Source organism: Gymnoscopelus microlampas (assembly GCF_963454915.1).
Source record: "Gymnoscopelus microlampas genome assembly, chromosome: 4".
NCBI lineage: Eukaryota > Metazoa > Chordata > Actinopteri > Myctophiformes > Myctophidae > Gymnoscopelus > Gymnoscopelus microlampas.
The window spans coordinates 22150635-22163299 of NC_139941.1; the positions used below are offsets into that span (position 1 = coordinate 22150635).

The window sequence follows — 12665 nt, forward strand, 5'->3', positions numbered from 1 at the left end:
CTCTCAAAACCTGGCAATACTGTCATAGTGTTCTTGTCAAAAGAACAGAGAGCTTGTTAGATCTGTTATGTCCGTTGTTTATAGATCTGTTGTGTCCGCAATTCGTGCTTGTTTATCTGTTATATGTTCGTTGTGTAACGTGTGTTGTTACATATAGCGGTAATAATACCATATATTATGTATTTATTTAAATATATAGCTCTATGACTGGTATTGGCACAACGGCACTACATTTCCCAGAAGCCCATAACGCGGGTTCGTTTGTTTTCGGTCTACATCCGGTCACATGACGAAAACTTGTTTTGCAAATGCGCAGTGCTCCACAACATATACACACACACACACACACACGAACACACGAACACACAGGAGTCGGGGGGAAAGGTGAGTTAACTTGCATATTGGACTAAAAGTATAGGCGTTTGTTGCTCATTGAAATTAACGTGTTTATTCAAAGGTAGCGTTAGTAAACTGCCATGGAGATATAGCGCAAATATGGAGCAACTTGGTTACAGTAAACCTCCCAGAGATGCAGCAAGAATATCGATGAGTTTTTCCACGGCTGTCGAATGCATACTGTAATGGGTAGTGTTGTACTAGAATGATATCATAATAGCCTATTATGGTCCTAGTACTGTAGAGAAGTATGTCACCTCTACCTCGGGTAGAATAATTCAACTGCGAACACTACGCATGCTTAGCTGGACCTGCAGCCACAATGTAGCAGTTGTCTACCATCAGTCAACAAAGTAAGAAAACAATGGTGTGTTGAGCAATCAAAGGCTATTAAACACACTTTGACCGTTTAGCCTTGGATCAAGACTATCATAGATGTATTTTTGATCGATTTTTACATTTGCACATCTATGATAGAAAGTAAAAGTCAGACTCGATAAAATACATCTATGATAGTCTTGATCCAAGGCTAGACTAAACTAACTAACTAACTAAGATATATACGGATACAGGATAGGTGGGCACTAGGGACATCTGGGCACCTCTTCTATTTTGTCCAAAATGTAAAAAAGAATAATATTTGAAACATGCATGGTACATCATTATCAGACTTAATTGTATCCTTCAACTTCTTGTTTATGCCCCAAAATGACTGGATATACAGGTTTTGTAGCAATTGTAGAAATATTAGACCTTAATTGTCGAATGTTTAAGCATGTTCTAATCATGTATAATTTACTTTACTTAAAAACAGGATAGGTAATGTAAACAGTATTGAGAGCGAGATGTAAACAGTCATGAGAGCAAGAGAGAGGATCAGGCCATTGACAGTATACTGGTATACTTACACTGATGCTACTATGTCTATGGCACAGATACGCTATATACTAAGTTCTGTACAAGCCATCTTTTAATTGATAAAAGGATGCATTTCGAATCACAAAATATCAGTAATGAAATAGCCCAAAATAAGTCACATTAACAACAAAGTTCAATTTCTCCAGTAATTATTGCATTTACCTACAGAATGATTTGAAACGTTGGGTTTGAAAATGTGGAATGGAAATCTTCATATTCCTTATGCTTATGGATCCAATTTAAACCATTAACCTGTAACTAAAATACAAAAGACATGTCTCAATCCACCCAGAAACGTTTTTCTTTTTGTGATTCTCCAATGAAAAATGGGTAACACTTGCTTTGCATCCCGTGTCTATAATGCATTATATACATACTTATAAGGCATTATGATCTGCTTATAACACGGAATAATTATAGTTATAAGAACTCAGAAATAATCATAATGCTTTATAACAATAATCATAACACATTATAAAGCATTTTAAATTACTAATAAGGTCAAGTATCATGATATTTCATTTCACATTTTGAATTAAGAAGGTTTATAACTTATTCACGTACACAGGAACTATTTTTTAGCTTGCAGGCTTCCTCTCAATACCACAACGGTTTTATTAGGCCGTTACCTGTAACACACAACTACGACCTGTGCCAGAGTTTTGAGACAAAAGCAGTACAGATTATTCAGTTGATTACTTTTTCAATTAATTGAATCATCGATTGAAGCAAGTCTTTTTTGATGATTACATTGTTTATATTATATATCAATGCATCAACACTGAAAAATGATAATAGATTATTTTGTAATTGACTAAATCAATTGTCATACAACGGTGTCATGCGAAAATAGCAGTGTCACATCGGGACTTGTGAGCTTGTAGATACTGCATACTATTTTTGAAAATGTATCATTTTTTATAATCGCTAATCGATTTGTTAGTTAAATTAACTGTTGCATCCCTTTTAAACATTGCATCCCTTTTCTTTCCTCAGTGAGGATGCCGTGTGGATGAAAACTTAACATTTCAATAAAGCTAGCCGAGCTGGCACAGAACCCCAGAAACCTCTAGTCCCAAAGAGACTGTGTAGTGTAATTGTGCAGCTCTGCTGTGGATGATTGGCCCGCAATGTGGTTTTGGAAATATAGGCTTTCCACAACTGAACTGTAGCAGTACAGTTATTTGAGGGCTACCCCAGATAAATAGTGTTTACAGATTTCCAAGGTACCCTGATCTCATAAATGTAATTGAAACATGCTGACAGGGTGTCTGCAGGTTAGCATCGTAGAATCTAAGAGGGTGTTTTGTGGTGTAGCTGGTGCTTTTACCTCCAGGGCTTGGCATGCTGCCACATGCTGCCACACACCAGAAGAATTCCACCGTGCTCTCAGTTGAACTGCTGCTGCTGCTGCTGCTGCTGCAAGCAGCTGCTGTACTCTGTTGCAGGACACAAGCACAATGTAGACATAAAATCCTCAGTGTTAATTTAACTGTGAGAGTGTACAAATGTTTGAGTCCATTTAGTTACATTTGTTCACTCTTAGATATAAGTGGATACATTAACACTGAGGATTGTCCTGTGTAGTACATACCTTTCTTTGAGATGACACATAATACATGTCACATACTGAGCTGGTTGGCTGCATGTGCGTTTTTAACTTGGCCTGAATCCATTGCATCGGGAGACCTTTTAAAATGGATTTGTGAAGCAAGTGACCCTTTTGTCATCTGGCATCTACAGCAGCACATGGTATAACAGACTGGTTGGTATTTATAGCGGTTCATTCATAGATTGTGAAACATGACATCTCAGTGGTTAAAGTGAGACTAGGAGGTCGGTGTTCTATCCCCGTCTGAGTCATACCAAAGACTATCAAAAAGAAAAAAAGGTACCCAATGCCTCCCTGCTTGGCACTCGGCATCACGAGTAGGGCTATCACGATTCACGATTGTGAAATTTTACTTGATGATTAATTGTCATATAAATTAAATAATTGCGACTAACGTTTTAATTGTGTTGTTGTCATTGAACATTGGACCATATGAATACGAATTATGTGTGCCTTTTAGGCTTTGTAAACAAAAATTGCACAGGACAGATATGACGAATCAATGTGAAGAAATTACTGACATATTTAATACTTTTATACTTTTAAAATGTTAAAAATTGAAAAAAAGAAATTGCCAAGCCGATTTTCTGTAGAATTCTGGAAAATGTTTGAAAATGGATGAACAGTTGTCAACATGGAAATGATTATAACTATTTATGCAAAATAATAGCAATTATCTCAGATAATTGCGATTATGCGATTATTTCATAATTGTGACAGACCTAATCACGGGGTGGATTGGGGTTAACTTCCAGTGAAATACTTCCAGCGTTGTGTCCCATGTGTACTTACATCAAGCTGCCTCATGCTAAGGAAACAGAAACAAGAAACAGCTCCTTCCTGACTTATAGACGGGTTTCCGAGCGACGTCATCACAGAGCAGAATGCGCAATCTGCGCATGCCTGGGGGTGGAAGGCGCGTTCGAAAATACAGCCCTGAGCGGCAGTGAGCGCACTGGCCAATACAAACTAATAGGCGAGTGTGCTCCGGTGCGTAATTTCCAAACGCACCCATAGGCTTCCCCCCGCAGCTGCGCGGTCATATTCCTCTCAATGTTTACTAACAGGAAACCTGTCTATAGGTCACATGGCTTGGGAACCAACGGTTCCCAAGGCTACTTACTTATTCATAGATGGAACCTTAACACCTTTTAGATCTGTTGATCTACACAATATACCTTACCGAGCCTGAATGTTTAATCCCACTCTTCCAGGCATGCACAAACCAGCAGTGATTTAGAAAATAAATCACAGCAGCACTATGTACCAGATCGTCCCCGGAGGTCCTGGGGACCAGATGATGGGCGGCGGGCCGGCCGGCTCCCCAATGAAGAAGAAGCTGGGCCGCGAAGGACGCCCCCTGGTGCTGGCGGGCATGTTGGGCTGTGTGCTGGTGCTGGCCGCTGTGGTGTCCTGGTGCTACTACTCCGCTTCGCTGCGTAAGGCTCAGCTGCTGAAGGCCGAGCTTCTCGACCTCAACAAGGACGGCTTTGTCATCCGCAACCAGGCGGGGGCTGTCATCTTCACTATGGCCTTCAGGTGGGCTGACTCCTAAGCCTCTTGTCTCCCCTCTCTTTCTATGTAGACGCTCTCTGTCCCCATTCTCTTTTCTCTTGCTGGACCAACTCTGTGTTTAATGTATGAAGTGAAATCTTATCATACTGCTTTTGACACACTGCATCGCATATTTGTATTTTAGGCTACGTTTCATTCAGAAGTGTAGTTTTGTGTCATGTTTGCTTGTTTGAACCAATAATCAAGAGGGGTTATTTGTCACTCACCCTCCCATTGGTGACATCAATCAATACAATGCACACGATCATAATGAGAATAGTGCTGCCTGCTGGGTGCCGAGTTGTACCAGGCCTGCCTGTGTGTGTATGTGCTGTGTGGATGGACAATGAGAAGCTGGACACTAGACCGACACATGATAACACACCCTGAGGGGAACGAACAAAACATGGTCACATGCTCGGTAGATTTGCTCTCTTATGGACAGAAACAGAGGCAAAACAATGTCCTGCAGTTAGGAGAGAAGGAGTATGAATAACACACAGTTAGCATGGGGGTCGAATGATATTACACAGTAAAATCAAACAAAATGGACCCATATTGGTCCATTTGGTTACAGTTCTTCACTCTCAATAGTTAAATGAACACTTCAGATTTTACTGTGTAATTCATATAATATAAATTATGCATAGCTTGCGAGTTAATTCAGGTAAATGTATTTAACATTTTTCATAAAGATAGCTTAAATAGCCAATCTACAAGCTCACAACGCATTGCATTGTGAGTTGTGACACGTTGTGACCATGTTGATCGCCTGTTTCTTTTTTATTCGGTGTACAACGATGTATATGTGGCTTAAGGGGTTAATAAATAGTAACTACCCGTGTACAAGTACTGTGCATAACCACCACATAATCTCACTTCCTCTTCTCCTCAGGTCCGGGACGCTAGACCTTGACTCGTGCTCAAAAAAGGAAAGGAACACTCTGTCCTGCAGCCAATCAGACTCCGGGAAGCTCAACTTCTTCATCCAGACAGTGGATGGACACAAGGACACGGTCATGTGCTACCGCGTTCGCTGGGAGGAGCTGGAGCATGAGCGCTTGGTGGAACACGCCATGTCCTATAATGATTCCCACTGGTACGGAGGGGCGGAGACTGCGGTGCAGCACTGGCCAATCAGCTTCCAGGGTGAAGAGGAGCCGCGCCCTTTCATCACGAGTGACGTTTATTCCAACCGTAATGCTTTTGGGGGGATCCTGGAACGCTACTGGCTGTCGTCGAATGCCACGGCCATCAAGATTAACGACTCGGTTCCCTTTCACTTGGGCTGGTCGGAGCGGGACAGGACTCTGAGGTTCCAGGCGCGCTACCAGGACTCGCCATACAAACCACTGGAAGGACAAAAGGCCCTGCCTGAGCTCAGCTACAGGGTGTGTGTGGGGTCTGACGTCACCTCCATTCACAAATACATGGTGAGTTCTCAAACTAAGCCATATGTTCTTACCTTGTTTTGATTGAAGAGCTATAATTTAGTACCTGTCCAAAATATTACTTATATTGACACATATACCGTATGACATCAACAATTATTATTTTCTTTTTAATCTATAAAAATGTTGCCAACATTTTTTGTTTTGCACAGGTACGAAGGTATTTCCAGAAGCCAATCAAGGTCCCTGCCCCTGAAGTGTTCAAACACCCGGTGTGGTCCACCTGGGCCCTCCACAAGACAGCCGTCACCCAGGAGAAGCTGCTGAGCTATGCCTCTGACATCACCAAGCATGGTTTCAACTGCTCCCACCTGGAGCTGGATGACCGCTACACCGCTGACTATGGGGAGTTTGAGTTCGACCCACAGAAGTTCCCCAACGCCAGCGACATGTTCGACAAACTCCGTGAGGATGGCTTCCGGGTGACGCTGTGGACACATCCGTTCATCAACTATGACTCCTTTAACTTTGGTGTCGGTGTGGAGCGAGGGCTGTTCGTGCGCGAGCCAAGTGGCGAGCTGCCCGCCCTCGTCCGGTGGTGGAATGGCATCGGCGGGATCTTAGACTTCACCAACCCGGATGCCCGCGAGTGGTACTCTGCACAACTCCATGAGCTCAAGGAGCGCTACGATGTGGTCTCCTTCAAGTTTGACGCCGGGGAGACTAGCTACCTCCCGCGCCAATTCAGCACCCTGGTGCCCCTCGCTGACCCTTCCACCTTCACCCGCCGCTACACAGAGATGGCCATGCCATTCAGCGAACGTGCTGAGTTAAGGGTGGGATACCAGAGTCAGAACATCTCCTGCTTTTTCAGGATCATTGACAGGGACTCTGTGTGGGGCTATGAGCTGGGCCTCAAGTCCATCATCCCCACTGTGCTGACTATAAGCATACTGGGTTACCAGTTCGTCCTGCCTGACATGATAGGAGGCAACGCGTACCCCAACCGCACCACACGTACGTAACACCCACAGAACACATGTGTTGAAGTTAGACTTGTTTTGATGTGGTTTCATAATCTAGGGTAGAGTCTTGAGTACTGTGTTGTGTTTTAGGTGGTTTAGATGGTGAAGATGGTCTGCCGGATAAGGAGCTCTACATCCGATGGTTAGAGCTGTCTGCCTTCATGCCTGCCATGCAGTTCTCTATACCACCCTGGGCCTATGACAAAGAGGTGAGCAAAGCTAACCAGTTGATAATGATCGCAGTCATAATTATAATAAAGTTACTGTCCTTGGAATAAGTTGGTACGCAGACCGAGCAGCTAGGTACCTGTGGGTGGCTACAGGGGCACTGTTGGCTCACAACAAGACGGTTTCGGGTTTGAATCCCACTGGGTGCCGACTGGGGCCTTTCTGCTCATAACGGTGCCCTTGATCAAAAAGGCCTGGCCTTTGAGCTGGAGGTGGTGTCAGGGTGCTGGAGAGTGGATTATAACGGTTAGGAGCAGGGTAGACGTTAAGGGAAGTTTGCTCCGGGCCAGTGGCTTTTCATTATCATTACTCTCCGCAGGAGAGTATTGTTTTCACTTTCTAAATATGACACACCGATTGGTCAAGCCTCACGTGACACGTGACAATACGGTGAAATACTGTATAAATACATGGCATCACTTTGACAGTGTCTTGACACTGTCAAAGTGAGGTAAGACAGGAACCATCACGAAATGGCTGCATGGCTGATACATAATTGGCAGATAGGACAGATAGGACACTTATATAGACAGGAGGGATATGACACTTACACAGACGGATAGGACACTTACAGTACACAGACAGGACGGATAGGACACTTATACAGACAGGACGGATAGGACACTTATACAGACAGGACGGATAGGACACTTATACAGACAGGACGGATAGAACACTTACACAGACAGGACGGATAGGACACTTACATAGATAGGAGGGATATGACACTTACACAGACAGGACGGATAGGACACTTACAGTATACAGACAGGACGGATAGGACACTTACAGTATACAGACAGGACGGATAGGACACTTATACAGACAGGAGGGATAGGACACTTACACAGACAGGAGGGATAGGACACTTACATAGACAGGACGGATAGGACACTTATACAGACAAGACGGATAGGACACTTATACAGACGGATAGGACACTTATACAGACAGGACGGATCGGACACTTATACAGACAGGATGGATAGGACAGTTAGAACATAAGAATTAGAACATTCCCAACATTCCCAACACAAGTCTGGTAAGAGTGAGGTAAGACAGGAACAATCACGAAATGGTTGAGAAATGGCGGATACTGTAACAATTGGATAGGACACTTACACAGACAGGACGGATAGGACACTTACACAGACAGGACGGATAGGACACTTACATAGACAGGACGGATAGGACACTTATACAGACAGGAGGGATAGGACACTTATACAGACAGGACGGATAGGACACTTATACAGATAGAACATTCCCAACATTCCCAACAGCGGAGAGTTGTGCTCCGAGGAGCACTTTTTCTAGTTATTATTGTAACCACTAGCCCAGGACAATTCATCAAGAATAAAAAAAAACTCACATCTGAGCCTATTCCATATCGTGTGTAAATACATGTAAATAACTACTATAACTAGATACTATACATTTCTATAAAGAAATTGTTTTGGATTATTATTACAATAATTATATCATGGTTATGGTCAAAATATCTCATTCTGATCACAAGGGTAAAGAATATTATTCTTTTTATTATTAACTTTCTGCTTTTCTGTCATTGTCAGGAAGTGTATATATATAATGGTTAGGTATTATTGGCTACTCTTAGCCCTGCACTGGGATTATGCTGGAACGTACACAGCATAACTCATGATTTATGTACACATCAGAACAGAGTGCGGCTGGCGGAAAGTTTCTCTTTTCCTCTTGTACACTTATTCTCCCTCAAATCTTCCAGTGACTTTCTTTTCTTTGTAACTGGTTTTAAATACTTTTACCACAAAGATTAAATAAACACCGCTCTGTGCACTGTAGTGAACGCGCACGTCTCGCGGGGGCAAGCATTGACCTACTGCAGGTCAATGCCTTTTTACAAGGCTTTATTTTAGTAGCCCGAGCAGGCAAGTGGAAGGTGTGCTCTACTGGCCCAGACGTTTTAAATAGTTCTTCTGGGCCAGCAGACTATTCATAATGTCGATCCCTGGTTAGGGGGTAAGCAGGTAAATGTACTTGCCAATAAATACACCTAAGGAGGCAGCAGCCCTTGCTACAAGGTAGTGTCCCTAACCAATGTGCCAACTTGCCATCAATACAGTTTACAGTTTACAGTTTTGCAGACGCTCTTAATGCAGAGCGACTTACAGTAAGCAAGGACACAAGATAATACATCATAATACATCATGATAAGGAGTTTATGCTCAAATTGCTGATGGTCATTCAAGGTCCTGGTTACCCTGTCATACTAACATATTTATGCCGTTATCCAAAGGTTGTGGAGATAGCGCAGAAGTTCACTGAGCTTCATGAGACCTTGGTGGCCCCGAGGGTTCTAGAACTGGCCGGAGAAGTGCTCGACACGGGAGACCCGATTGTACGTCCCCTCTGGTGGATCGCCAATGACGATGAGGCGGCCTATAAGATCGACTCCCAGTTCCTGATCGGGGATGACCTTATGGTGGCTCCGGTGCTAGAGCCCGGTAAGCAGGAGAGAGACATCTACCTGCCGGCAGGACGGTGGAAGAGCTACAAGGGAGAGCACTTCGATAAGGGCCCAATGTATCTCACAGACTACCCTGTGGACCTGGATGAAATAGCCTACTTTACATGGGTGCACTGAATGACAGATCACAATCACACAATCACGTCTATACACACAACCAAATCCACATGCACCCCCCATCACACACACACACACACACACACTGATTCTACTGGGCACACAAGTTGAATGGCTTAAACACAACCACACAGATTCTAATGAGCACACAAGTCAAGGGAGAGCAGGATGTTTGTGAGTGTGAGTGATCTCCGTAAATAACAATTAACCCCACATCTTTACTGACCCTGCTCTCTGCCCACAGCTAGATCATAGTAATGCCCCATTGCCGGGATTAGAGCGAAACTCACATTCACTTTCTAATCCTTTGACTCTCATCTTTAAGCTGTTCCTCATCCTCATGTGTGCCTTCCACAGCTAATAGTCAACTGACCTGAGATTGTATCGTGATCACACAGTCTTCCATTTTACGGCTGTCTAGATTCAAGACTTTACTTCCTGGTCTACAGCAGCTAGGCTTGAATGGTTGTGGTGGTTTAGGATCAACATTCGCCGACTATCGCCGTGTCTCTGTGCCATGTTTTTAAAGATTTTTTTCCCAGTATTCTGTGATAGTGACAAGAAATACAGGAAAGGGTTGCCATGCAGCAAAGGGCCTCAGGTGGGATTTTAACCCATGCCACACGGGAAGGACTTAGTTTTCATAGGTACATGCTCCACCAGGTAAGCTACCTGGGCGCCCCATCTCTGCCATCTTTTGAACTTTATTTCAGCAGTGGGATTAGTCCCACTTAGTCTCGCGTAGCCAGGCAATCAAAGATCTACGCCTACTGATACGTCTTATTGAATAGGCGTGGATCGTAGAGAACAAACCTACTGCTTTGATACCGTCCCAATATGAAGGACCGCCCTAAAGTCTTTGCATTGGTTCTGCAATGCTGTTATTTTAACACACTGTTAATTGTTTCCACCCAGTTTTAGCCGATCTTTGATCATATGTCTACGCAAGACTAAGTCCATTTTACCATGTGGGTTTGTGTGTGAGAGTAAAAGATATACTGGTATTATAAGCAATGTGTATTTTAGTTTGTGGTTTGACACTGTTTGGTTCCTGAAGCGCAACAAATAATGCACTCTGAGTTGGACATTGCACCCCGACTCAGAGGACATTCCAAGTTTACCTGATGTTTCCTGACCTGATGTCAACATGGAATTGGCTCTATTATAGGAAAGCCTAAGGGTCCCACCAGTTGAGCTCAAAATGAACAAAACTCTACGTATATTACAACCATTTGCATTCTCAGGCCCATTGTGTGTGCACAGTAGTCAACCTAGCTTAGTTTTTCCTTTTTAGCTTTTGGATAGGATTGTAGCATCTGTACAGATGGGTGTTTTGTTATGTAGAACATGCTTAGGCGTGTCACTCAGCACACTGACAATGTTTATGTCAACATTCCTTGATCTGTGGTGTTTTAACAAACAGTTCACCATTTGAGTGCCAACAGCTACTGTATTGTGCATTTTTCACTCGCACTGGTTAATACAATCACAGCTCAGGGGAGACATTAAAGAGCCCATACATTTATTTTATTTATATCTACTCAAAAGTGTGCAGTTAACTCATATGAAGGACATTGTAGCAATAGTTTGAATATTTGCGTTGCTCATTTGCCTTGCTAATCAGGGATTGTCCTCAAAGATGCCAGATTCACATCCCGTCCATGTCTTTCAGCAACATGCTCCGGCCTTGTTCCTTTGCCTTATCAGCTCAGTCAAGATATCATAACCTTAAAACAGCCAAGTTTAGTTTTAAAAAACAACTTGCCTGCTGCATTATAATTTATGCCGATATGGCCTTCAATTTCCTACCTGATGGCCATGAAAGCTTGAAATAATATTGAAATTACAATGTAATTTATCCAACTGCCTATGATCATAATAATTTGCACCTTTGAGATTTTCTCAACGTCAACAGTTGTCGTAGTAATATATTGCAAGGAAATGCTTTGAAATGCCTGGCTTAATTTATTTTCACTATGTAATCTATTATTTTTTATGTAATATTACATGTATTAATATTATCTTAGATTGCTTTCTTGAAGCTAAATTTGATAGGGATATAATAAGGGATTACATAAACAAAAAGTCCATCTCTTCCTTTGCAGTACACAACTCTGTGCTTCGATAAGCTAATAAAAGATGTTTCTTTTATTAGCTAATGACGATGGGCCATGGGCTCACTACCATGGGAGAGCCTTCAAAAAGCCATGGATGAATATTCTTGCATTATTTAGGTGTACTGCCAAAGACTACAGCAATATGTGGTTGTGGTTTTTCATAGTGTATTTGCTGCAACTTAAACGGAAGATACTATGAATGTATAACTGCTCCAGTCCATACAATGAAACAACACTGCATTAAGTAATTTATTTATTTTTCACTCATTAGTATGTTGTCACTCTTAAACTCCTTAATGCTTTTCTAGTAAGGTGTAGATTTTCTTATTCCAGCCTCCGATAAACGTTAACTTTTCTGCCTCATTAAGACTATTTGAGGACTTATAGCCTCAGTGTGCCATAGATATAAACCACATTGCCTGATTTCCTAGTTTTTGTGGAAAAGATGCTACGCTTTACATTTTCTTTTTTGGGGGGCAAATAGTGGCCTTCTGGTTTGTCATCCTGTTGTCGATTGCTTTGAATGTGGAGAAAACATGACTTTAGAAGCTATGCAGTAACATCTGTAGTGTTAATTACACTTTCAGAGTTAGATTAACACTTCAGATTTGACTGTGTATGTCACATTGATACACCAGTCCTCAAGTTCATAAAACCATGTGTTTTTATTTTTTCTCATGAAATATGATTTGTCGTTTTATCCCTGTCCTTTCAAAATAGGTTTTTGTAACCAACCTATCGTTAACTGGAAATGTGAACACTGTACCGATAGTGGTCAATAAAAAAATGTAGCAGTTT

The 12665-nt window shown here is 42.3% G+C and overlaps 1 protein-coding gene across 1 annotated transcript; it reads left to right on the forward strand.

The window, feature by feature from the left end:
- Positions 1-296: 296 nt before the first annotated feature.
- On the forward strand, positions 297-12665 carry LOC311043885 (myogenesis-regulating glycosidase-like). Its single transcript, XM_084055295.1, has 6 exons — positions 297-384; positions 4141-4465; positions 5376-5913; positions 6084-6888; positions 6987-7105; positions 9403-12665. Exons 2-6 carry the CDS (start codon positions 4188-4190, stop codon positions 9748-9750), a joined length of 2088 nt encoding a protein of 695 aa, XP_083911421.1. The 5' UTR covers positions 297-384; positions 4141-4187; the 3' UTR covers positions 9751-12665.

Coding starts and splice junctions, on each gene's coding strand:
- LOC311043885 (XM_084055295.1), top strand. CDS start 4,188: ATGTACCAGATCGTCCCCGGAGGTCCTGGGGACCAGATGATGGGCGGC. Junction 4,466..5,375: donor ATCTTCACTATGGCCTTCAG/GTGGGCTGACTC, acceptor TCTTCTCCTCAG/GTCCGGGACGCTAGACCTTG. Junction 6,889..6,986: donor GTACCCCAACCGCACCACAC/GTACGTAACACC, acceptor GTTGTGTTTTAG/GTGGTTTAGATGGTGAAGAT.